The sequence below is a fragment of the Pantherophis guttatus genome, chromosome 1, assembly GCF_059756535.1.
Source record: "Pantherophis guttatus breed Tessera chromosome 1, ASM5975653v1, whole genome shotgun sequence".
NCBI lineage: Eukaryota > Metazoa > Chordata > Lepidosauria > Squamata > Colubridae > Pantherophis > Pantherophis guttatus.
This window is the reverse complement of record NC_142063.1, coordinates 264999174-265026021: the sequence shown is the minus strand read 5'-3', so window position 1 is coordinate 265026021 and position 26848 is coordinate 264999174. Positions and strand designations below refer to the sequence as shown.

The following is a 26848-nucleotide window of genomic DNA, read 5'->3' as shown; positions in this document are numbered from 1 at the left end:
ATAAACTGGTATCTCCAATGAGGTGACTGGAAGTCCTCTTTGTTCTGTCTCAGGATCTTCAAATTGTATATACAATTATGGAAATAAAATATCCATATACATTTTTTAAAATGGTGGAAAGACATAAATGCAAGTATATAGCTTTTTCCTGTCTCCCTCCATAAGCCAGGAATCTGCAAGAAGAAACATACTTATCTGTTTCACTTCACTTCTGACCATATCCCACTGCTCCATATTCCCAGGCCTCTTCAAGTTTGGAAATATGAAGTTATGACTCAGTGAAATTTGTTGCCATGAAATTTAATTGTAAAGTGGCAAACTTAATATTGAAAAAAATGACACAACTTCATATTTACAAGAAAGCAGAGAGATGCCTTAACAAACTTACTTGAGTACCCTTGCATGCTCTAAGCATGTTTTTAAACCTTTGAATTCAAAACCCTGCACAACAATGGAAGCCCCTAGCTTCATCTGCTTTTTTAAATTCTGTATAACTTGCAATGCAATTTAAATATCACTAGATCACAATTCATTTAAGTTTTGATAATGAAGCCATAAAGGAGCCATGAAAAAGATTATAGCTTGAACACTAAACACTCAAGAAGGGGGGTGGGTGGGGGAATCAACCGACTTTCATTGTGTTCGCACTTCGTTCTTCAAGATCAGTCTTCTGGAAAACGTCAATTTAGGTTAGAAGTGGAGAATGTTTTCCTGGAAGTTAAAACTCTGCCTACCCTAGCCATAAATCGATGACTGTCACAATGAAACCATGCTAGGATCTCAGCCAGAACAATAAGAAACAAGAGAGGCCAAATTCGATTCTCTTCTCCCCTTTGCTTAAACTTCTGTGCTTCTTCAGATTATTTGATTTGGCTTCATATAACTGTTTTTATCAGTTGAAGAGATAACATGCAGTTGAGTTTCAGAATTCGCCCTGATTGGAAACTGGAGCAGCTGATTTGATGCCAGAGTGGAGCATTCTTGTAGCTGACCGTATGAATGGAGTCCACTGAAAAATATTGTGTCTGGAGGCACGAGGAGACTCTATCTGTAGCATCTCATTCCTTTACACTAGCAAGCTATGCTGTTTTATGGAAAAGTGCTCTGGATTAAGTTTCTCCATCATTCAGTTGCTCAACAATGACAGCACAGGCCATTATTATTATACCTACTATTCTAATGTTACCCTGCCTTTTTAATATATATAAGGTGGCAAACATATCTAATACGCCTCCCTCATATTTTCCACACAACAACCACCTTATGAAGTGGGTTGGGCTGAGAGAGAGTGACTGGCCCAAAGTCACCCTGCTGGCTTTCATGTCTTAGGGAGGCCTAGAATTCACAATCCTCTAGGTCAGCACTTTAGCTGCTATACCAAGCTGGCTATATATTATGATACTGAAAAATGGGAAATCTATCAACTGTTAACTTGGGGGCTCAGAGTTCAACACAGAGCCTTGGTACTACAGTGGTTTAAAGCACCCTGTTATTAACACAGCTGCCTGCAATTTACTGCTGGTTCGAATCTCTCCAAGGCTCAAGGTTGACTCAGCCTTCCATCCTTTCTAAGGTAGGTTAAATGAGGACCCAGTTTGTGGGGGCAATAAGCTGACTTTGTATAAATATACAAAAGTATGAAGGCTATTGCTGAATGCACTGTAAGCCGCCCTGAGTCTCCGGAGAAGGGCGGCATATAAATCAAATTAAAAAAAAAACAAAACACATCAATTAATGCCCAGAGAGAGAGAGAACGAGAGAAAGAGAAGAAACATAGGCACTAATGGCTCTATGCAACAGCCGGCAAGAATAATTAGTCAGGGATGCCAGTAACAAAATAAAAGAAAGAACCATTTTTCTGAAGTAATGTTAAATTAGGACTGTTGATAGGATTTTTCTGTATCAGTCAAAGGAAGATTAATTATTCTGCCTTTTATTTTAAATTTCAAGATATAAGAGCATACTTTTTTGTCATTAAGAAATTAATTAATTAAGAGCCTGAGTGGCGCAGCAGACTAATGCTACTGTTAAAGGTAGTATTTAGCTTCCAGCTGCCTGCAATTACTGCGAGTACAATTCTCACCAGGCTCAAGGTTGACTCAAGGTTGACTTCCATCCTTTCTAAGGTAGGTAAAATGAGGACCCGGTTTGTGGGGGCAATAAGTTGACTTTGTATAAAATATACAAAGTTTGAAGGCTATTGCTTAACGCCTTGTAAGCCGCCCTGAGTCTCTGGAGAAGGGCGGCATATAAATAAAAAAAAATAAAATAAAAAAAAAATCCTGCAAGTGTTAAGCTTTAGCACCCATTACTTTACATCTCCAACAAAACTCACCCCATAAAGTGTTTTGTGAACAATCCACCGTAGTGATCTCAGGATTTTTCCAAGCCACTGAGATCTCTTTAGGTTTGGTACTGCCCACGACCATCATATCAGCATCACGAAGCTAAGACAGATAAAAGAACATACACTTGCTTGCATTATGGGATATACAGTATCTGGAAAGACAAAGTGCTCAACTATGTTTAATCAGCTATAATCAGAAAATACATAATTGAGAAATTAATATGCATATATGTGTTGTATATGTATAAACTAAGCAATCTCTTAAAACAAGATTGAAAATTGGTTTGTTTTAATGAGTCATAACAGCAACACTTTAGGTAATTATCCTATGTACTTCCTGAAACTATGTAAAAGTCTTGGGGGAAAAGAGAAATAAGAGCAAATAGCTATGTCAGCTGTCTTTCCAAATCTGAAACTTGCTGAATGTTGGTTTTCTTTTACAAATGAATTAAAATTCTGTTAAAGACAGAGGACAAATGGGGGTGCCTTGTTAAATTATATTTTAGTGTTATATGAACCTAGATCTAATACAAACTTAGATTCCAACCATGGTTTTGCTTATTTATGTGGGAAAGGAACGAGGGCATAGCAAACGTCTCAGAAGCGAGATAACCTGCCCCAATCTCAATGGATTCTGACCTGAATACAATGGCAAGAAAGGAAAGGAGCAGCCTAATAGTACATTCCCAAGCAAAAGCAAAAATGTACTCGGTCTTTTAATTGGGGACAAGGACTTGCTGAAATAAACTTGTGTTTGAAATGTGTCAGTTCTACAAGATAGGCCAGACTAAAACACCAATGCCATGTAGGCCAGGCATTACTTTTATTGTAAACTTTATAGTAACATAATAATGCAAGTTAACTGTGCTTCCTCCTTCCTTTCCTTTATCTTTCTCTGAGCTAGGGAAGGGCTTGTCTGATACTATAAGTTTTCTCAATTTATTTTCTTGGCCCTGGCTCAAGCCCCACTTATCTGACTGTCCCTTGGTAGCAGTTTTTCCTCCTGTCCTTCAAGGCTACTCTCTCCACATGTCAACAAGGTGGAGTTTACAACATTTTCTGATGAGAGTGAGTGCCACAAGGTGGAGATTATCATAGGCAAGTGTCAGCCTTGTGAGGCACATTAGAAAAGACCAACATTAATTCTATTTGTATTGTAGGCTTATATTAACAGAATCTTTCAAGTCTGAAAGTACATCTCTCTCTTCTTATCTTTACAGTCCAACAACCTAGGAAGGGTCCCTTCTGAGATGTTTGCTATGCCCCCATTCCTTTCATGAGCTCAGCTACTTCTTATATTAGCATCGCCTAGACTGTGGCTCTTCCTCCTGTCTGCCAAGGTCATTCCCACATACCATTACAAGACATGTCACTGCAACCTCAGGAGGAGCAGAGGTGGTCAGTATGACTTTTGTAGATGACTAGAGGAGTAGACTAAAATCTGATGAAGTGAAAAAGGAGGCTTGGGAAGGTAAGTAGAACAGCGAGGGGGGGAAAACAGCTGTGCTGCGCGATTTAGCAGGATTTCCTGCTTTCTAGCGATTTTATATTGCGCAGAACAGCTGATTGTCGGAAATACCGGTTGGGAGGAACCGGTAGCTTTTTTTTTTTTTATTACTACCAGTTCGCCCGAACTGGTGCAAACCGGTAGCATTTCACCACTGTTTCCTATGATATTCAGAATGATATTAGGATCATTCTGAATTTTACTACAGTATTTTATTATGTTAGTCCAAAATATACTGCTCAAAAAAATAGAGGGAACACAAGCAGAAGACATCCAAGATCTGAATGAATGAAATAGCCTTATTAAATACTTTGTTCATACAGTAGTTTATACACTGCTCAAATAACTAAAGGGAACACAAAACTACTGTATGTAACAAACAAAATATTTAATAAGGCTATTTCATTCATTCAGATCTCGGATGTCTTCTGCTTGTGTTCCCTTTATTTTTTTGAGCAGTGTATTTTAGGTTATTTGACATTTAATAAGCAAATCCTTTTTTTCATAAATGAAATGCAAGGAGTGCCCAGGCTATATTAATCAGCTTGCTCTGTCCAGGGTGCATTAGTATTCCAAAAGACTAATAAGATGTTCAATCAAAAATAATTAAAATTAGTTTGATAGGACTTGCTCTTTATAAATTAATACTAATACCTTAGTCAGTACTAACACTGTGCTATTTTTGTGCAACCTGCCTGTCAGGTACTTAATCTTGAGACAGTACACTACAGCAACCTGACACAGAAAAGAATACGGCTCGGTTGTTTGCTTGCAGGCATTTCATTACCAACTAGGTAACCTCTTCAGTGCATAATGAACATTTGCGAGCAAACAACAGAGCTCAGAGAACATCAAGAATACCACAATACACTATCCCAACTACACAAAGAAGTGGAGTAGAACAACCTGTCTCAATGTCTGATCCAACTTGTAAACAGTGTACATTTATTTATTTAATTATTTGTCAACAAGTACAAGGAAACAAGTATCAGTATAGACATAGACATGGACACTTGAAAAATTGGCACAAATAAATGGATAAAAATAAGCAAAACATAGCCATAAACACATAAAATGAGTACATATAAATGGGGACAGTAGGACAGGGACAGTAGGCATGCTGGTGCGCTTATGCAAACCCTCTTAGAGACCTCTTAAGAAATGTGTAAGGTCCACGGTAGACAGTTTAAGATAAAAGGTATGGGGGCTAGAGAAACTAACAACAGGATCACGTAGAGTGTTCCAGACGTTTACTACTCTATTGATGAAGTCCTATTTTCTCCTATCAAGATTAGAGTGAATTACATTTAGTTTGTATCTATGGATAGCCCTTGTGTTATTGCGGTTGAAGTTAAAGTAGTCATTAACAGTAGGATCTTATAGTAGATAATCTTGTGTACTAAACTTAGGTCGGAACGTAGACAGCGTAGTTCAAGGTTATCCAGGCCTAAAATTTCAAGCCTGGTGGTATAAGGAATTTTATTGCAAGCAGAGGAGTTGAGTACTCTTCTTGTAAAATACCTCTGGACCCTCTCTAATGTATTAGTATCAGAAATACAGTGTGGGTTCCAGGCAGGGAGCAGTATTCAAGGATAGGTCTGGCAAAGAAACATTACAAAGAATCTTCCATAGACTAAGCAAGGATGAAAAAAAAAAATTATCAAACCCATTTCGTTGCAAATGCACCATATGGTTTCCAATTAGTCCGCAAAGCCAACACAAAACACATGCTATTTGTAATTGAAACCAAATGTGATAAAAGACTGACAGAAGTGTGAACATTCATCCAAAGGACAACTAGTTACACATTGTAAAATGTTTTACAATCCATTAATGAGATCACACTGCAAAGAGAGAATAAAAAAAATCATATGAAACAGTCGCTTAATCAATTCTTATGAGTGGGGAAAGATTCCCTATGCTCATTCTCATGGGAATTAATAGCATTTTCTTCCAGCAAACTGGACAAGATTGAATCCAATAAAAACTCTGAATCTTTAGTTCATAGCATTACACAACTTCAGTGAGAATTATGCTAGAAGATTATATTATCTTTGAAGACCCTCCCATTCCCAGAAAGAGCATAAAATGTTAAATCAACACACATTCATTCACTATAAACCAGTACGTCCTCATCAAGACACCATATTACTGAGAACAGCATAAAGATTGCATTCTTCTACAGTTGACATCAATTTCTTAAAGTGACATCATAAACTTCAGGATCAAATAATTACAATTTTTAAAAAGATGATGTTTTTCACTAAGACAAATGGTAGGTTTCTGTTAATGAAATAAAGCAATCAGGTAGTGAAAACAATAGGAATTAACGGAAATTTTTTAGATACGCTCTCAGCTGCTAGTTATTGAAGTAAAATGCCACAAATGCCAGAGTTCAAAAATTAGCAAATCAGGGCCAACACAATCGCATAACATGGTTACTACCCTGATAATGAATAGGTTTCCAATACAGTTCAATATTCAAGTCTAAACCTGTAAAATCCTGTAAAGCTTGACACTTAGGCATTTAACATTTCAGTGCAGATATCTGTCAATGTCTTTTGATATCAATATCTTTTAAATGGCAAAGGGGGAAAGAGATCCCAAACAGTGTTTCTATTATCTATTATGGAATGGCTTCCCTCCTAAAATTAGGCCAGAACCTCATAGTGGCCTCCTAGAAGCTACTGAAGACCGAACATTTCCAGAGGGCATCTGGGGAGTAAGCTGACAGCACCACACCTCTTTGTATATCAGCATTTGATTAATTTATTGTGATTTTATGTTTTGCTGTTTTTATGTTTTAGGAAGTGATCCACCTGGAGTTTTTATAGTGTCTGAAGATATAAAAGTGCAATCAATCAATATATCTACATGTTTCAACTCAAGGAATAATAACTTTTTCCCATGTTTGCATATCATACACAGGTGCTTCCTGTTCCTAACAGGACAAGAATGCTTGTTTCAAAACTGGGAACATTATTATAGTGGGATATCCAAAAATGGCTTTGTGTTAATGAGAATCACTTCCACTCAAGCAAAGCAGGACACCCAGTTATTGATGTCCTGCTAATTCCACAAGTCATCAAGAAATGCTTACTCTTGTTCTTATCATATTGACAGGTACAATGTGTCTGTCTCTGCTGTCCAAGTCCTTATTCAGTTCCACATCAGTTGGCTGACATAGGATGATATGAAGCTGATTTGAGAATTATGATTCATGAGCCTCTCCCACCAGATATCCTCCAGATGTGAAGGCACTGTTGACTGGGGATTCTGGGACTTAGTGCAATCCCCATATATCTGAAGATGACTAGATTGGAAGGATTGACTATATTCGAAGACAAGTGTTGATCTTTATATTGAAGAGATATGTTCACAAAAACTAAAGAAAATGTAGGGTTAAGGTATGAATCTCAAAACCAAAAATTCACATTATGCAGGGATTTGCAATAGTATTTTACAACAGTTTTATTTTTCCTTTAATGTGGCCACAGATAAAATAAAGAAGTCCCTGTGGATTTTACTTTGCTAGATGTTGTTGACTGTAGGGCGGTGCTCAACTCCATTTCAAGGCCATTGAGCCAGTACTGTCCAAAGACATTCCCATGGTCATGTGACCAGCATGACATCACAGAGCGCTGTTTCCTTCCCACTGAAGTGGTATCTATTTATCTACTCTCATTTCCATGCTTTTGAACTGCTAGGTGAAAGAACAGGAACTCACTCCATTGTGTGGCATTTGGGTTTTGAACCTGGGCTACCAGCTTTCCAGCTGACAAGCCCAGTATCTCAACTGCTGAGACACTGCACCACCCTTAATGTGGGCCAAGGCATCTCCAAATTTCCCCATAACAATGGAATACAGAAAGAGAAGATTACTTTTTTCCTACAGTATTTTTCATATTAGTAAATCCTATCCCTGAAAAGTGAGTTTCCAACATAAATAAATAAATTCCAAGATGGAATTACTAAACAACCTTATTTAAATTTATGTGTTTTTTTTTAAATGTTTTATTTTATGGAAACAACAGAATTGCCTTTTTTGATTATTCATCTCTATAGTTTCTCACCATGCCAACACAAATGTAGAGCTTGACATGTTTAACATTAATAGTGTTTTGCTCACAATCAAGAGATCAAATGGAGATTAAGATCACAGGCTCTTTATGGCGATACATAAACTGCAACCTGAATTGTGAAAAGATTGGTAGCACTCTCACTGAGAACTTGGATGTTTCCTATTTTCATGGTGGTCTCCCATCTAATATGCGCTTCCTTATACCTACGAGTGTTGAACTCAAGCACATTAAAGGACAATATTAACATTTTTCATGATGTGGAGCCAATTTAGATACTAACAATATTCTTTTAGAAATTCTGTCACTATAATTGCAGTATAACAATTCAAAGTGCGATTATTCACATTTTTTCCCAATTTATGTAAAACATTCTTATGGTTCACTTGGACCTTTAGTAATTCAAATGCTGAGAGATTCATGCAGTTTTTTCTATAAATTATGGGCTATATTAAGAGAATGGCACTATTCCAGCATGCCAAAAAGCTGCATTGAATAATTTGGAATGCATGATAATAATTTGTATTTAAGGTCAAAGAATATATGATTTGATTTGCACTCAACTTCAGCACATGAATTCAATTTTGATTAATTTTAAGTTTCTCTAACTACTATCTAGACGTCAAAGAATTTTAGTGTGTAAGTATTGTTCAAAAGATTTTTCAGGCAACAATTATGGTAGATTTTATTATTATGACCATATTTTCTTGGTAAAAATAAAAGACAAATCTGAAAAGAAAGGCCAATCTGAGAGAGTTTTATAAAGATAAAAAATTGTTTATGTTTATAACTTTGCTTTATAGAGAAAAATTCAAGAGCAAAACCAAAAAAATAATTAAATTAGATAAAGCTAAGGGACAGCTTTCTGAAGCAAAGGACTGTTCTTTATAAGGCTGTATGATCTTATACAGCCTTATAAAGGACAGTCCTTTTAAGGGACAAAGCTTCCAATTTAATTGGTAAGTCACAGGCCTACAACTATTATTCCAGGGTTATCCTAAAAACGGACAATATTTATATGAGTACATATGGAGATGGAAATATCTTTAATTATTGAGAATTATTTCAACCACTGAGGGTTCCAGTTGATACAGTGGGGCAAAAAAATATTTAGTCAGCCACCAATTGTGCAAGTTCTTCCATTTAAAAAGATGAGAGAAGCCTGTAATTGTCATCATTAGTAGACTTCAACTATGAGAGACAAAATGAGAAAACAAATCCAGACAATCACATTGTCTGATTTGGAAATAATTTATTTGCAAATTATGGTGGAAAATAAGTATTTGGTCACCTACAAACAAGCAAGATTTCTGGCTCTCACAGACCTGTAACTTCTTTAAGAGGCTCCTCTGTCCTCCACTCATTACCTGTATTAATGGCACCTGTTTGAACTTGTTATCAGTATAAAAGACACCTGTCCACAACCTCAAACAGTCACACTCCAAACTCCACTATGGTGAAGACCAAAGAGCTGTCGAAGGACACCAGAAACAAAATTGTAGACCTGCACCAGGCTGGGAAGACTGAATCTGCAATAGGCAAGCAGCTTGGTGTGAAGAAATCAACTGTGGGAGCAATAATTAGAATATGGAAGACATACAAGACCACTGATAATCTCCCTCGATCTGGGGCTCCACGCAAGATCTCACCCTGTGGGGTCAAAATGATCACAAGAACCAATTGTGAGAACGGTGAGCAAAAATCCCAGAACCACACGGGGGGACCTAGTGAATAACCTGCAGAGAGCTGGGACCAACGTAACAAAGGCTACCATCAGTAACACACTACGCCGCCAGGGACTCAGATCCTGCAGTGCCAGATGTGTCCCCTTGCTTAAGCCAATACATGTCCGGGCCCGTCTGAAGTTTGCTAGGGAGCATTTGGATGATCCAGAAGAGGATTGGGAGAATGTCATGTGGTCAGAGGAAACCAAAGTAGAACTGTTTGGTAGAAACACAACTCGTCGTGTTTGGAGGAGAGAGAATGCTGAGTTGCATCTAAAGAACACCATACCTACTGTGAAGCATGGGGGTGGCAACATCATGCTTTGGGGCTGTTTTTCTGCAAAGGGACCAGGACGACTGATCCGTGTACAGGAAAGAATGAATGGGGCCATGTATCGTGAGATTTTGAGTGCAAACCTCCTTCCATCAGCAAGAGCATTGAAGATGAAACGTGGCTGGGTCTTTCAGCATGACAATGATCCCAAACACACCGCCTGGGCAATGAAGGAGTGGCTTCGTAAGAAACATTTCAAGGTCCTGGAGTGGCCTAGCCAGTCTTCAGATCTCAACCCCATAGAAAACCTTTGGAGGGAGTTGAAAGTCTGTGTTGCCTGGCAACAGCCCCAAAACATCACTGCTCTAGAGGAGATCTGCATGGAGGAATGGGCCAACATACCAGCAACAGTGTGTGCCAACCTTATGAAGACTTACAGAAAACGTTTGACCTCTGTCATTGCCAACAAAGGATATATAACAAAGTATTGAGATGAACTTTTGATATTGACCAAATACTTATTTTCCACCATAATTTGCAAATAAATTCTTTCCAAATCAGACAATGTGATGGTCTGGATTTGTTTTCTCATTTTGTCTCTCATAGTTGAGGTCTACCTAGGATGACAATTACAGGCCTCTCTCATCTTTTTAAGTGGGAGAACTTGCACAATTGGTGGCTGACTAAATACTTTTTTGCCCCACTGTATAATATAAAAGACCATTACAGGAAGGTATGCCAACTACAGGTCACTCTTACTTAGTGCCCAGTGCAAGCAGGAGTAGTTAAACCCAGTAACAATTACCTGCAGTTTCTTTAGCATCATGTTTTTATCAAAATCCCTGGATTTTTTTTCCTCCCTTCTCCCAGGGTCAGAAGCCTACTGTGGGAAGCAAAAAACCCCACTCTGCTACATTCAAACACATGTCTCATAAAAATGCTATTCACATTTTATCAGATATAATTTAGACTTGTTTTGCATTACTCTCATTTTGGGCTGATATTAAAACTACTATTGGTACGATTTTGCAAAGCAAAAAGCTTATCAATATATCTTTTATAAAGAATTTGAATTTCTCAAGTTTGGACCAGAGCCAAGAAGATAGTTTTTCTTTACTAGATTTAAAATCCTGGATTGCAGATATTTTTTACTTTCAGCTTTTAAACTGACTCTTTATCAACACAGTGGAAACACCGGTCATGAGCAAAATTTAATTTGTATTAATTGAATCACCATTAAATACTTATTAAGATGTCTATGTATATACAGGTATTCCTCAATTTACAACCATTTGCTTAGTGACTGCTTGAAATTACAACAGTACTGCAAAAAGTAACACAATCATTTTTTACACTTACAACTGTTGCAAGATCCCCATGGTCATGTGTTCAAAATTCAGACATTTGACAACTGACTCCTATTTATGATGGTTGCAGTGTCCCAGGCACCTTTTGCGACCTTCGGACAAGCAAAATCAAGGGAAAAGCCAAATTTAAGAACCATGTTACTAACTTAACAACTTCAGTGATTCACTTAACAACTGTGGCAAGAGAGGTAGTAAAATGGGATGAAACTGATTTAACAGCTACTTATTTAGCAAAGGAAATTTTAGGCTTAATTGTGGTTGTAAGTTGAGGACCATCTTACATGTAGGAACATATATTTGTTTTTGTTTTGTTTTCCATTTTAGTTTCTTCACTTTGGGAAATTTCTTACACAAACTGTTTTGTATTTCAGGAATTTTTTCTTCCCCCCCCCCCAATTGTATATTACTGTAATAAAATTAAAATTATCATTTTATTATAATTGCACAATTATCAAAATAAATAACTAAGTACAATGTTATACCATGAAGACTAAACAAGTTAGGACAGTTGCCAGAATTTTAAAATTTAAGGAGGCTGTTTAGACATTGGGGACAATTATGCCTTTCCGAATTTTCATGAACAAAATGATATGGTAACATCAACAGCTGTAAAAACAGAATCTTTCCAATGGAGACATATCTTAGCATCACAGCTGTTCAGTTTAGGGAAAACATATTTTATAGTTTCAATTATGAACTCCAAACAGAAAAAGATCAGCCACCTTATTTGACTTGGCTGCCACCTTCTGGAAATCTGTGGAATACTGGAAGCTGGATTCTGACTGAGCCAGAGAAATTGCAATGCTTATTTTGCATTACAGTATGCCAGAATTTGCAGTCTGTATCCTCAAATCAATTGCTGGAGCCAAAACATTAAAAAAAGCCAATGATGACAAAGCTTTCCTTGACTTCATCAGCACTGACATTTCCTTTGCTCCTGTTGCCAATGAATTAAAAATCAATATCATCATCAAAACAAGGGGATTCATTTGGTGTCTCAGGGAAGGTGTTCCAACATATTTGATTGATAGAGTATGACAATGAACAAAAACTGGCAAGTACAATGCAGCTTATACCAAGTAGGGAACAGATCAGATTTTGCTCCTCAGTAACGATAAATCTGCATCACTAAGTCTGCATTACTATTAGTCTTGTCATCATTCCTATCACCCATCTCCTCCCACTTATGACTCTATGACTGTAACTTGTTGCTGTATCCTTACGATTTATATTGTTTTCTAGTATGATTTGATTGCTTATTTGTACCCTATGACTATCATTAAGTGTTGTACTTTATGATTCTTAACGAATGTATCTTGTTTTTTTATGTACACTGAGAGCATATGCACCAAAGACAGATTCCTTGTGTGTCCAATCACACTTGGCCAATAAAGAATTGTATATTGTAATAGTAATCAGACCCTGATCTCAAAAATGAAAACTTGAGTCAGAATGAGGAGTTGAAAAAGCATCTCAGAAAGTACTGTCCCTTGTTTTGGGAGAGTAAAAACGAGGGATGGGAGAGATACTTTCAACTTCAAGATTCTTACAATTCTAACTTTACAATAAAGACAGAATCAGTATTCATTGTCACGTGTCTTGTTTGGACTCCCTCAAAAGGTTAAGAGTAAGAGAAATGTATGAATAAGAGAAATAAACTTTTTTTTTGTTGATTTAGAAAAAGCATGTGAAGACGTATGTGTAAATATGGAGTTGAAGGTTGTTTGCTGAGTGTCAAGATGAGCAGTTTATGAAAGAAGAAAGGCATGTAGGGGAATAAAAGAAATGCTTTGTGAACGGCTCAACATGGAATAGAGAGGAAGACAGGGATGCTCACAATGAGGAATACACCAGGCTGTTTACATAGTGTGTTCATGGCTGCTAGACCCAAAGTATTGCTCGTGATGCATATTCTCCATTGTGGGCCTACTTACTCTCTTGTAATCCTTTCCTCTCCAATGAATGTAAATAGAAAGATGAATTCCCTTCTTGTTCATTATTCAGGCAGGCGTGAAACTGATTAATCTTGTCAGTTTAAGATGGTTACCACAGTGCCCAAGGGATGAGCTGGGAATGAGGAAAAGGAAACCCGAGTTTTGGTCACGTGATTTCCCATTTAGCAGCTGCTTTATTAGTGATGAAGTTGCCAGTCCCAGTTGTGGTTGCTAAAGGAGAACTGCCTGTATATAGCAAGATATATATAAACGGTTGGAAAATAGAGTACATATATGAATTAGTATACTTTGGTAGAATATCCACTAATGATGTGGGATTAGAGAAGGTTTAATGCAGCATGTGTGGATGTCTATTGAAAGCTAGTGGCATGTGCCCCGATTGAATGCTAGTGGTATTTGAACTAAATGTCCTGTGTGCAAGAGTGAGTTTCTTCCCCTTTTGGTATGTGAAATGAAAGTGGGTTATTTAAAGAGGCAGGTGTGTTTAGAAAAAGAGAGAAAATCAAGAATGAATGTGGACTGAATACAAAAGTCACCGACCAGCATAAACAAAGCACACTGAAGGGTTTTTGATCTTATAAAGACAATGAATCAGGACCTAATTACAAAACAAAAACAAAATTGAAATATATACAATGAGATCAAGAGGAAAATTAAGAAAGTTATATTTAATTGGAGCTGATGAGTTCCTTAAAAAGAGAAATGGGAACTGATGGAACAAAAGGCAATCTATCAAGCAATGCATGGATATCATGGAAGAAAGAATGCTTTTGTCGTGATTCCTTTTTTCCTTATGCCTTAGTTCCATTGAAATGCTACTTTTTCCTTTTCTGTGTTTTGCATAACATTGCTTTGTCCAATAGCATCATGGATGTGGATGTAAACTGCAATATAAAGCTTTTTATGGAGCAGTTAAATTAATTTTTATAGATTATAGAGTTCGGGACATCTCTAAAAAGTGTGAGAAGCTGGGAATGTCTAGCATCAATGATTTTAGATTGGTTCCATTACTGACAGGATTAAAAAAACACACCATGTACTTTAATATAAGAGGCTTTTTTTGATAACTTATATGCACCCCACTTGCCTTCCTAACTAGAATGAGAGCAAAAACAGCAGCCTGGCCTCGCTCTCAATTTGAAAATGCCACACCCAAGAAAGAAGATGCTACATTTATTGTACACAATAATTTAATAGCTGGATATTAAAGCCCTTTTTTATATAGCAGTTTTACTTTCTAGTGCTAACAGAATGTATGCAATCAAATATGCGTTTGATTTTTCACATGTTGTCTTGAACACTAAGTAAAGAAAGCACGAATAGAAGAAAGATAGAGCAGTACAGTGCAGTGAATTTTGCAATCCATAATTGATGCCTTTACGGCAATATGTGCACTCAACCAAATGGAACTGGTTAAAAATGGTTAAAAACTAGGACATAGTGAAATGTGGACCCAGCTAGTAAATCTAGAGATGAAGTAATGTAAACTTTATTTTTTACGCCATGTTTTCTGAAGTAACAAACGCTTTTGTGACATATTCAAAATTCTGAATGATCCATAATAATGACAATATAGGTAGAAAACAAACTAGAAAGAAAAATATTATACCCTTGATATATTTACCATTGTCTGGAGTTGCTTCATGTTCCATGACAAGCTCATAGTCATGACCCCTTTTCTTTGAAGAAGACACTGCAAGGAAACTTCCAAAGGTCCTTGGACATCCAAAAGTAGTAATTTTTTCCCATCTAGGGTAGTACATGCTGAAAGCAAAAGATAAGAATTATTCTCATTATCTACAATACAGCAAATTACTAGAGAAACAAAATGAAACAAAGCATATTAAAATGGGAGCTTAGTGTTCCTAAACTGATCTCTTGTGTGAAAAAACAATCCTATTAAAAAAAAATAGGATAGACCTGCACTATAGTTTAGGAATTTTTTTTTCTATGATCAAAATCAGTGTGACACAGAGCACACTGATTAAGTTTGACAGACTGAGAGACTAAAAGTAGTTTTTTATGCATGTATATGAAAAAATGTGGTTTTGGTGAAATATTAGCAGAAATATTAATGACAACATTAATCCAGTTTGGCATAGTAATTTAAAGTGCTGGCCAAGAAACCAGGGGACTGTGAGTTCTAGGCCTTCCTTAGGCATAAAAGCTGGCAGGGTGACTTTGGACCAGTCACTCTCTCTCAATCCAGCCCCACCTCACAGGGTTGTTATAATGGGAAAAATAGAAGGAAGAAGCATTACACAAATTCACCTCCTTGTGAAACAAAAGGTGAAATAAAAATATAAGGTGAAATAAAATTATAATAATATGTTCAATTAAAAATAATACATATTTTAATGCTTGTTTAGTCACCTTAATTGCATCCAGTGCCAAACAGGTACACGTGGTATTCTATTTTTTAAAATTTACAATTGCAATTTCTTACTTCTATACCCTCTATTAAAGTCTCAGAAGTCCTACTAATTTAAATAGAGGTCATTCTATATCACACCCTTTCATACCCTATAATGTCCTCTCTTTCATTCATTCACCTACTCCAGGGGTCCCCAACCCCCGGCCCACTACTGAGCTGTGGCCTATTCAGAACCAGGCCCCATGAGTGGTAGGTTGGCATGCACGTACACAGTTCAATTTGCATGAGCAACAGGCTGACGTGCATGCACATGTGTGTGCAGTTCAACTTGCGTGTATGGCCAAGTTCCTCTTTCCACTCCCCCCACCAGGCCGGCAAGCCGTAAAGGTTGAGGACCTCTGTTCTACTCTACACACAAACACATACAACTCACTTTGAGGTGCAGGGCATTCAGAAGTTTGGTTCTTCCTTCCTCACTCTAGCATCATCCAAGCATGAATCTGCATCTTTAACGTTAGAGAGCTGCAGTACTTGAAAAAGTGCTTTAAAACCAACATGGCTAAAATAGGACTTTGAGCTAAGTGCCAGCAAAGTTCAATAAGATGCTTTTAGAGTATATGGAAATGCTACTCTCCTTAATTCAAACCTGTATTTCCTTGGGATTGCACAGCTACTTCATGAGCCCAGAAAAACATGCAGCTTTTTTCAGTAGCTGTCACTTGGTGAAAACCTGTACATACATCTATATCCTCTCCAAAGTATCTTTTCAGCTTCAAATATGAAATGCTAAATATCCTCACAGTATATTAAAAGTCAAAAATATAATCAGACACTCTTAATCCTCTGCCAAATTTTAATGGCCTATTATTTGTAAACTCACAGCTGGCTCAGACGTTCATGAACAACTCTATCATGCTGAAGTAAATAAGCAGAAAAATCTTGTACATATTTATGCATGAAACACTTTCCTGCTATTCGTTAGTCCCATTAACTTTAACAAATGGCACCTACTTTTCAGACTCCCGTGGAAATCTGAAAAATGCTGGATGACATTAAGAAACAGCAAACAGCTTCTTCAGATCACGTTTGAGACATGCATACGCCTAAATATCATATCTTCTTGTCGGTGATTATTTCAATGATCATGAATAAACTCACAACCCACAATTTATTGTGGAGTGGAGGTTGTGCAGGAAACAGTGGGAAGCTCACAGGCAAACCAATAAGGAAAGAAGAAGGATTGGGCAATTTATTTCTTCTTTTCATATGCTTTTTTTCTGGATTTTTTTCTGCTTTTTTTCAGTACTGTAAAGGGAAGGTAAGAAGCAACAGCTTTCTCTTCCTTTTTCTCTGAGTAGCATCAACATTTTATGCCCATTAGCAATTCAGATACAAATAAGTGGCCTAGCAGAAACCATTGCAAATGAGCACTGCAATCAGTAGGACATTAGATTTGCCCCATTTACTTTAATAAATAATACTGATTCTAGCTGAAAAACGAATTTGCAAGGTTGGCCGATTATTTAGACAAGGTGTCATTGAGAAGTTATATTTCAACCAGGGAGGTCAAACATGAGTCAAGACAAGCTAAGAACAGTGATCTGAGATAATAAACATAATTTACTACTGTGTTGTACCTTGCTTTTCCAGAAGTTTGATCACTGCACTGGCAGTAGGGGGAACCACGCATTCATGTAGGTCTCCATGTACTAATCTTGCCAAATTAAAATCTGTTATTCTGTAACAAAAATAAGAGAATGTGACAGTCCTCAGCAATTTATGTAAGAAAATGCAAGCAAAAGCTTTGGGTTTTTTTTTTTTAAAAAAAGAAAAATCATGATTTTTTTTAGGAGTCTTGGTGATGCAGTGGACTAAAGTGCTGTTAAGTAGCACTTAGCTGCCAGCTGCCTGCAATTACTGCGAGTTCAAATCTCACCAGGCTCAAGGTTGACTCAGCCTTCCATCCTTCCGAGGTAGGTAAAACGAGGACCTGGATTGTGGGGGCAATAAACTGACTTTGCATAAAAAAGAACACCGCTTTGGTGGGGGGGGGAGGGGGCGAAAGCCCTACTAAGCAGGTATATACAAAAAGTATGAAGGCTATTGCTTAACGCATTGTAAGCCGCCCTGAGTCTCCGGAGAAGGGCGGCATATAAATCGAACCAATAAATAAATAAATAAATAAATAAATAAATGATATAAGGACAATGCAAAGGCTTCAGTAACAAGCTCATCTTTTTGATTAGTATGTGGATCCTAAGAACTTAGTCCAGCTCTGCCCATCTTGGGCCTCACGTACTCCTTAACCATGAAGTCTTAGATTGCTCACCCTTGATCTGCTGATGTTTTAAAAAAAATTCTCTCAGTGAATCATTTCAATATCTAAAGGTATCTCATTTGTGTCTTCTGCTCTTCATTCTCCCTGTCCCTCCCACCCGTGGCTCCAATAACAATTAGTCTGAATACAATTTGGAGGAGAAAAGTAGGAGTGACAAATCAGGCCTAAAACCTGGAAACTAAAAACTGCACCCCAACACCTGCAATCAACCACTAACTCCTTTGTTGTAGCCTCTGGGTTCCCAAACCAGTATTTTGGCTTTTCTAGGTTCCAATTTCTGCCTCTTAAAACTACTCCCCTCCCCACAAGCTCCAGCCCAGTCTACTTTTTAAGGACAGCAGTTTATATGCTACTCAAAGCCTAGTGAGACCCCCATGGTCTAAATTCACTTCTGTAAATCACTGGATAGGCAAGTTATTCCCAGTGTTCTTCAGGAGGAGCCAAGGCCTATAACTTTTAAAGGCAGCTGCGAAGCTCTTAATCCCTTTGTCACAATGCTACCTAAGCTTTCACATCTGTTTTGCTTGGCCCCAAGGAGATGGAAATGAAGAATATCCCTAAAACATCTAGATATGGCTGAGAAAAATCTGTTATTTGTTTGTATATTAGATATATCTGACTTGATTTTATTGTTTAAGTAATTGGCTTTTGTCATTGCTCATACAGTTTAGCAGTACAGATCAGTGGTGAAATCTGAACCGGTTTACTACCTGTTCATTGGCTTCACATGCGCACCGCGTGCCAAATGTGCACTGCGCATGCGCAGCACACACCAAATACGAGGTGTGTGCGTGCACTGCATGCCAAAAGGAGGCATGGGATAAGTAGAACAGCGCACGGTGTGTGTGTGTGTGTGTGTGTGTGTGTGTGTGTGTGTGTGTGTGATCAGCTGTGGTGCATGATCTTTTTTTTTTTTTTACTTTTAAAAGCATTTTTTTACAACCTATTCGGCCGAATAAGTTGTTAAAAAATGCTTTTAAAAGATAAAAAAAGGCTCTAACGATCGCGAGGCATAGCTGTGATCCTCAGAGCCTTTTTTTTTTTTACTTTTAAAAGCAAAAAAGCAAAACCTTCTCATGCACAGAGGGTACAAAACACATTACTTCCTGGTTAAAATCAGGAAGTAACGACAACCGGGTGAGTGGATTGAGCCTTGCGATGTGATTGCTACTGCTTCTCCGAACCACCCGCCACGATCGTTACCGGATCAGGTGATCCGGTCCGAACCAGGAGCATTTCACCCCTGGTACAGATGCACTTCAGCATCTTGGAATAGGATAAAAGACTTTAAGAAGGGCCTTAAAAACAACATCTGATATCTTTGAGCACTCTCTTTTGTGGGTTTGCAGAATGCTAAGGTCGTATTCTAACCAACATGATTTACAGAATAGCTTTATATTTAATTTCGGAAAACTACTAGCTTATTTTTCTTACTCATCTGATCTGAGGAAGCATGAAACCCATATGCTTGCACTTTTTTTAAGATGTAAAATCCAGGTCTGATCAGCGAAATTTACGAAGTTTAACTTACCCATTCACATCTTTCTCTGGTTTCACAGCATTCAATATTTTGCTTGTGTATGATTCTCTACAAAGGCGGAGGAGGAGGCCATGAATTCTAGGATCCTCGTTGAGTTTTATAATTTCACCTATAACCTAAAAGGTAATATACAAGGTTAACAAAGCCAAATTTTAAAAGATCCCTGTTACCAATAAAAAATGTTATCGTATATAGTTATTGGAAGTTTAAAATATGAAGAAGCTGCCTAATGGCAAATTGCTCTTTCATTTGCAAAAATACACTCACAATTATGATCGTTTGTGAAAAAAAAAAATCAATTATGGCCCTATTGTGCTTATGTCATTTATAGCAGTTACATGAACTACATCATTCCAGTGTCCAACTGAGGAATGGTGCTCCGTGATAAAGGAACCGAATGAGAATGAGGTTACATGCAAGCAAATTAAGGAGGTGTGTGAGAGTCAGATATCAGTACAAAGCTTGAATCTGCAGCAATTCACAAGTTCAGACAGTCAACAGAAAGAACAGTCATAGCAAAGTTGCACCATTACTGTCAGGAACATTTGTTCTATTCAGTAAAAAGAAGGCAACAAAGATAAAGTCATAATTTCAGCATGGAAAAAGTCCAACACATCAGATAAGTGAATGAATATTGTACATCTGGACAACATGTTTCACTGGAAAATCCAAAGGTCATGAACAAACTTGCAGACCACAATAGTAGACTTCTGCAAAAATAATATAATACTCCTTTTTTCCCCTTACTCGTACAGCCCACTGTACTTCCCTAAATATTCTCTAGTGGAGTATGGTAAGGGAGGATATTATAAGAACACGAAGAAAGTAGCTGTCTGTTTTTTAAGGACTCAGTATCCACAAAATGGAAGAGGAGTTATATGTAAAAGTGTATATCAATATTTTCTTCCCATAAACATCAGCCTGGGAAATCCACATGGCAAAACACACCACAGTTGTGTTCTCTTACTCATGTCCTCCGGCAGCTTGCACATTCCCATGGCATTCAGGCACACCATCTTTAGTACTTGTTAGCATGTGTGTGCGCACACAAACTCATAAATGCACCCTGAGAAAGTTTACGATTCCTCATGATTGTCTGGACACGTCCCTGCAGTTTTCCTGCTGAGGTGTTTCAGAAGTGGCCTCCCACTGCCTGCTTCCTAGGATTGAGTGTGTGGAACTGGCCCAAGGTCACCCAGCTGGCTTTGTGCCTAAAGCAGGACTAGAATTTACAATCTCTAGCCTGCTTTCTAGGCTCCTGCCTTAAACACTACACCCAACTGGCTCTTTGTCTCCAATATTGGGGGGCAATTAAAAATCATTAAGACTTGACATTATTAATAACCAATATTCTCCATATTTTTTAAACTTTCTTTTATTTTTCAGCTTCTCAGAACAGAATGCAGGGGGATAAAGTTATCTTGGAGAACTATAAACAAATAGGCACAAATACATTTGAGCTAACCTACAAAGCAAATGAAAGCATTCAGACGACCTTGGCAAAGCCTGATAAAAAGCTAATAGGTTGAATATGGCAAGTGTAATGGTATGTGGGGAGGAGGGGAGGAAGAGTTGCTTAGGGAACAATCAGATAAGGAGGATGAGCCCACAGCTACATAAGGGAGAGTGAAACAAACATAGAAAGGATTCTCCCTAACATATCAGGCTGTAAAAAGAGATGGTTAGAGATTTCAAGTTTCAGACTTGTACGATTCTGTTAGCATTACAATAAAATAGTGTTAGGTCATCTGCTTATGTTTCCTTTCTGATCTATCTGGTAAGGCTGACAGCAAGCCATTGTGAAAGAATAGCATAGTAATTCGATGAAAGCACTCTGAAAGAAGAAGGTACCAATAAGCCACTTCTAGATTACCATTGTGGGTATGTCCATGTGGGCACCAGAAATAAAGTTTACCTCAAAAGAGAGCTTATATTTTCATTGCACTGTGCCAACTTGCCAGATCTGAAAACTTTGATAAAGTTTTCTAGATAAACTTGCCAGAACATGTACCATAATTAAGCTTCAGACGCATTTAATAGTTTATGTCTAGTTTAATCTGTGGGATTGAAACATGAAAATAATCCTGTGCTGGCAGAAATCATAGCATAACCTTAAGGGAAAATGCTACAATATTAGTAATCAAGATTTTTTTGTGAAATCCTGCAGGAAACACTTTTGGTAAACTCTGTGCTTGGTATTAATTTAGCTCTTCATATATGTTAACTATGGTTCACATTCAATTCTCGATAATATATGTCTTTTCATAAATCTACATTTTTGTTAAAATATATAAAATTGTGTATGTATGTCTACACAAAAGCAAGTCCCACTACATTTTATGGTTTATTCCCAGATTACTGGATATAGTACCATAGCTTTAACTTCTTTTTGAAATCCTGTTGATCTATTGTTTGGTTATAAACTTGGATCAGATAATTTCCCTATCTAATAGAGAAAAGCTTATCTTTTCAGTTGTAGCTTTTGATATCACTTGAAAAGCTACACTTAAGAAAAATAACTATTTGTGCATAGAAATGTTTCTTTTTGCACAAAGGAGTCTTTAAATTTATGCCACACTGACAGTTTTTGTTGTTGCTCATTTTGTAGTCATGCCATTGTAAAACCAGTACATATAAATTACATAAAATGGAGCATGAGATCACTGCAATGATAATCCTGAAAATAATTCCCCAAATAGTACTGAGTTGAAAACTTTTTTATTTGATTATTTGGACATTTTACATTCAACAGCTATTGGATTCTGATTGGTAAAATACCTTCTGATAGCAATGCAGATATAAATAAACAACCGTACTAGTTTTTATTTGGATAGAACTAAAGATGTCATATTTAAATATCTCAGTGAGATTTTATTTGGACTGAATGTGTTTATGAACTAAGCAATTGCAATTATAATATACATATGCAAGTAATACTACTTTACTCACTAAATTGAATCCCGTAGCTTTTCAGAAACTAGAGCAAACTTGCATAGGATTGAGATAATTATTTCTAAGATTATATTAATGCAGGGGTGTCAAACTCGTGGCATCACGTTGTCATCATGTGACATATCATGACTTTTTCCCCTTCACTAAAATGGGGGTAGGGATGGCCAGCACGTAATGCATCCAGCCCATGGACCGCAAGTTTAACACCCCTGTATTAATGGATGGTATCCAGTGTTTTCCAAGATATCAAAGATTTAATCCAACAATACAGAATATGGAAATAAGTAGAATTTTAAAAATGTTTACCTCATTTTCAGTACTGTCATGGGGAAGACAAATATGAACAATATCCACGCCAATCTAAAAGGAAAAAATGGATTTCAAATAAATTCAACCATCTTTCAATACTTTTTTTTTTTTAGTGGGGATTTTTTTTTTCATATATTTACCTCTTTAGCAACGTTTCTGATAATTTCTTGTCCCAAATCATCGCCAACCTTGAATAAAAATAGAAAAGGAATAAAATTGTAATAGGCTAAATAAAATATTCTGGAAAAGCAATGGTCTGCAAGTCATAACTGAAGTAAAAATGGCAGGAAATAACAGATTTGAAATTGAGTATATGATTAACTGAACTGAATAGAAAATGCTTGTATTTCACGGCTACCATATAAGAAGCAAATTTAGGGAGGATTATCAAACATTTTTCACAACATCCATGATATGGAATTGCTTTCCAAATTTTTGAAATTACTTTAGCAAAGTCTGACCCTTTCATATACTTGCAGTAGTACAGAAGCAAAACAGATAGAAATGGAAACATAATAGCATGATTTTCAGATACACAGAAAAAACAAAACAACAACAAAAAAATGAAAAGACTAGGAGCCTGTACAGGAATAGTCTAGCATTTTGACTCTCCTAGGTATAAGGGCAGATTCGTTGCAACAAATATGGCATGCATGCATGGTGGTTTCCTAAGCAGAAGATGAAACAGTATAGCACAATAAGAAATTGTAGTGTAGTGCAGCTTTTCACACCTGACTCCATAAAGATGTGTTGGATTTCAATTCTTACAACTCTTAAAACTACGTAAACAATGACGGGCAACAGACTGCCTGCCACTGGCATAAACCCAAGGGAGCATTTGTATTAACTCCCCCTATCAACTTGTCTGGTACTCCATACTGAGTTATATTCTAAAGCAGCATCCAAAATCCAGTCCTGTTTTTTTAGGAGGGCTACAAAAGAAGGGATATCACCAGATCCAAAACCATGTGATTCTTATTAAGGATTATAGAAATTTAAGATCATCTGAAATTTGATTGCAATATATTACATCCACCTATTAAGGAAATGTAAGAATATATTATTCTTATCAGCTATCTGTTCAACATGCAACAGAAACATTTACAAAACCTATCTCTACTTTCCGGTTATCACACAGATTTCAATGCCACTGTATATTTATAGATTTCGATTTTATCAGCGGTTGTAGTCATATGAATATTATGACTCCATAATATTCCTTTCTTCCACAAAACACAGCCCACGTTTGAAAGTCAAATCCTGCAGGGTTTATTTTTGCCTTACCTGTATAACAGAAAGTGTTGGCTTAAATTTAGGGTGTTCTTGCTTCAGTAAATGCAGGGCTTTTCTTGAGGTTTCAATGATTTCTCTTGAAATAATAATAAATGTATTAATATTATTTTCAACCATTATATATTGACTGAGCATAACATCACCACCCACAATAAGCCTCAAATTGCATCATCAGACAACTTCATAAACTAATAATCCATAAAAGTTTATCTATTCATTTGTATTTGCCCTTTGTAATTTGTTGGACTGCGCTGTTTGTCAGGCACCTTAATCTAGGTCAACTTTTAGTAGGTAAGAGAGTGATGTTTAGTTTGAAGAAAATATTTTTTTAAAAAAATTAGCAAGATAAACTACAAAACTGTAAAAAACCTTCCCTATTTATTGTTGCTAGTTTCTATATCATGTAGCTTTGATGTTCCATATTTTTTGATGTTGCCTGACAAGAAACCTTTGGTTTCTAAAAGTAGGTCTTCCCCAAATCATAACTGCCTTACAGTGCAGTTCAATTCAATACAATACAATAGATACTATATCCAAAGTGAGTCGTTTAAAGTTCAAAGGGACCCGTCTGTAGATTAAGGCATATATCGTTGCAGATTTACAGCTGCAAACAAAGCCAAATCTACCAAGCTGTCAGGCAAGAGGGCTGGTCCCTTCAAAACCGCAAGGCAGTAAACCCCACTCGGCAAGTATAATACAAATTAAATCAAATCTTTATTTATCAAAGACCAGCACAGAGTGTACGAATTATCTAAAAGGCCGAAGGAAAGTCAAGATGCGCTATTTCTCTTCGCCAGCTTTTCAAGAAAGTCGTAAAACCCATTGGACAAGCGAAACTCGAGCGATAATTGCCACGGATTTTAAAGGGGGGGGAAAAGGACAGGAAATTAAAGATGAACAAGTCCTAGATCGCTGCAACCGCAACCGCACCAACGCAGATGCAAACAGCTGGTTCGAGAGCCGTCGCACGTGGCAAACCTTTTGAACTTCCCACTCAGTCCCGGTCCGCTAACATTCCACACTCTACAAGCCGGCGGAGGGGGGCGGGAGGGGGGGGGAGGGAAAGAGGATAGTCACGTGGCCCAGGGGAAAAAAAACGCGCCTTTCCCTTCCTTCAGGCTGATTGGCTCTGAGAGCCGCCACTTCCTCCTCCTCCTCCACGCCAATTTAAGAGGCTTTATTGCATCAGTCCCAACAACGCGAAGGCGGGGTTTGAGAAGTCTCCCACGTGCGGTGCCGGCCGGCCACTTTCTAGTTATGAAAGAACGAGTGGTGGGATTTGGCAGCCGGCACCTTCTTCTTTTTATTTATATTACATGCATACATACATGCATGCAAGCATACATACATAACATACATACATACACTCACAATATACACACGGGGCAGCCGCCTACATATACATACATACATACATACATATTATGTATATTATGTATGAGTTATGAAAGAACGAGTGGTGGGATTTGGCAGCCGGCACCTTCTTTTTATTTATATTACACACATACATACATGCATACATGGATGCAAACATACATACATACACTCACAATATACACACGGGGCAGCCGCCTACCTCAGCGCGGAGCTTTGGGCGCCTTCGCTGCTGGTTCCTCGTTGCTTCTCGCCGCAGCGCCGCATACTGCTTATCCCTCGCTGGGGCGAGAGAGCCGCGGGGCAAGCGGTCGGCACGGGGCGCAGCCTTTTGCCAGGGAAGCCGCCGACGCTTTTCTTGGCGGGCCCCGCTGATCTGCAGAGCAGGCGGCGTAAGGCGGAAAACCTCATTTCTGAGGGGAAGAAGACGGCCGACGGGTGCCCGGTGCTTCCCGGCGAGGAGGAGGAGGAGGAGCTGGGCTCTGGGGAAGGACGCGCGCTGTGTGGCTGGAAGGGAGGCGGAGTAGGGTGCTGGCTGCCGGACAGCGCTGGGTTGGCTCCAGCCTCTGCTGGAGGCGAGGCGGAGCCAAACTCGGCGGCGGGTGTCGGTTGCACTTCCTTCCCGTGTTGAGGGGCGAGAAATAAAAAGGCCTCGCAGGTAACCGAGGGCGCTGGCGAGGCTGCAAACTAGAACGGCGTTGTCCCAAAGCGGCTTTTTTAAAGAGGCAACTGGACTTTCTGGGTTGTTGTTGGTTTTTTTTGAAGAAGTCTCCCTTCTCATCCAAGAAGCTTCTTCAGTTCTGGCTGGATGGTGGGGAATGAAAGGATTTATACTCCTTGCAGACAGTTGGTCATTTGCTGGTCATTAAAAGAATGGAAATGACCAGCTGTCTGCAAGGAGTATAAATCCTCCCATTCCCCACAATCCACTCAGAGCTGAAGAAGCTTCTTGAATGAGAAGCGAAACGTTTTAAAAAAAAATCCCCAGAAAGTTTAGTTGTCTCTTGAAAAAGCACCTTTGGGATAACCATAAATAACTTGGATGTCTGAGAATCTCCATAGAGAAATAGAAGGGAGCCGTTGGGCGCATCGTGAGACAGGAGCTGTTGCGTTTCTGGGTACTGAGCAGAGGACTTGTCTTCCTGTGGGAAAACTAGTTAATGTCTCAAAATTTTCAGGTTACAGATTTGGAGATAAATCCTACTGAGTCTTTAAAGACATTTTAAAAAGTATTAATTAAAAAATAAAGCCCTTCATGTTGAATCCACTCCTGGTGTTGCTATGGCCATATTATCATTTGAAAGGGAAAGTATGAGTTCCAATGTGGTACAGTTGATTGGGAGATTAGAAAACAGAAAAAGCTGGAGCAATTTATACTTTTGTTAAGAGGTAGATGTAAGTTACCACTGAAAAAA

General features: G+C 37.9%; 1 protein-coding gene across 2 annotated transcripts in view; it reads right to left on the bottom strand.

Moving 5' to 3' along the window:
• The window catches only part of MTHFD1L (methylenetetrahydrofolate dehydrogenase (NADP+ dependent) 1 like), a 122060-nt gene extending 96051 nt beyond the window's left edge, over positions 1-26009 (bottom strand). Inside the window, exons 1-8 of one of the 2 annotated variants that reach the window (XM_034419016.3) lie at positions 25636-26009; positions 24051-24135; positions 22907-22954; positions 22764-22817; positions 19497-19621; positions 17265-17365; positions 14878-15017; positions 2336-2447 (exon numbers count right to left, since the gene is read on the bottom strand). In XM_034419016.3, the coding sequence (XP_034274907.2) occupies positions 2336-2447; positions 14878-15017; positions 17265-17365; positions 19497-19621; positions 22764-22817; positions 22907-22954; positions 24051-24135; positions 25636-25844 (874 nt within the window). In that variant the 5' untranslated portion in view covers positions 25845-26009. Of the gene's footprint in view, positions 1-2335; positions 2448-14862; positions 15018-17264; positions 17366-19496; positions 19622-22763; positions 22818-22906; positions 22955-24050; positions 24136-25635 lie in introns of both variants that reach the window. The other variant, XM_034419015.3, reaches the window with a different exon arrangement.
• Between the last annotated feature and the right edge of the window lie 839 nt (positions 26010-26848).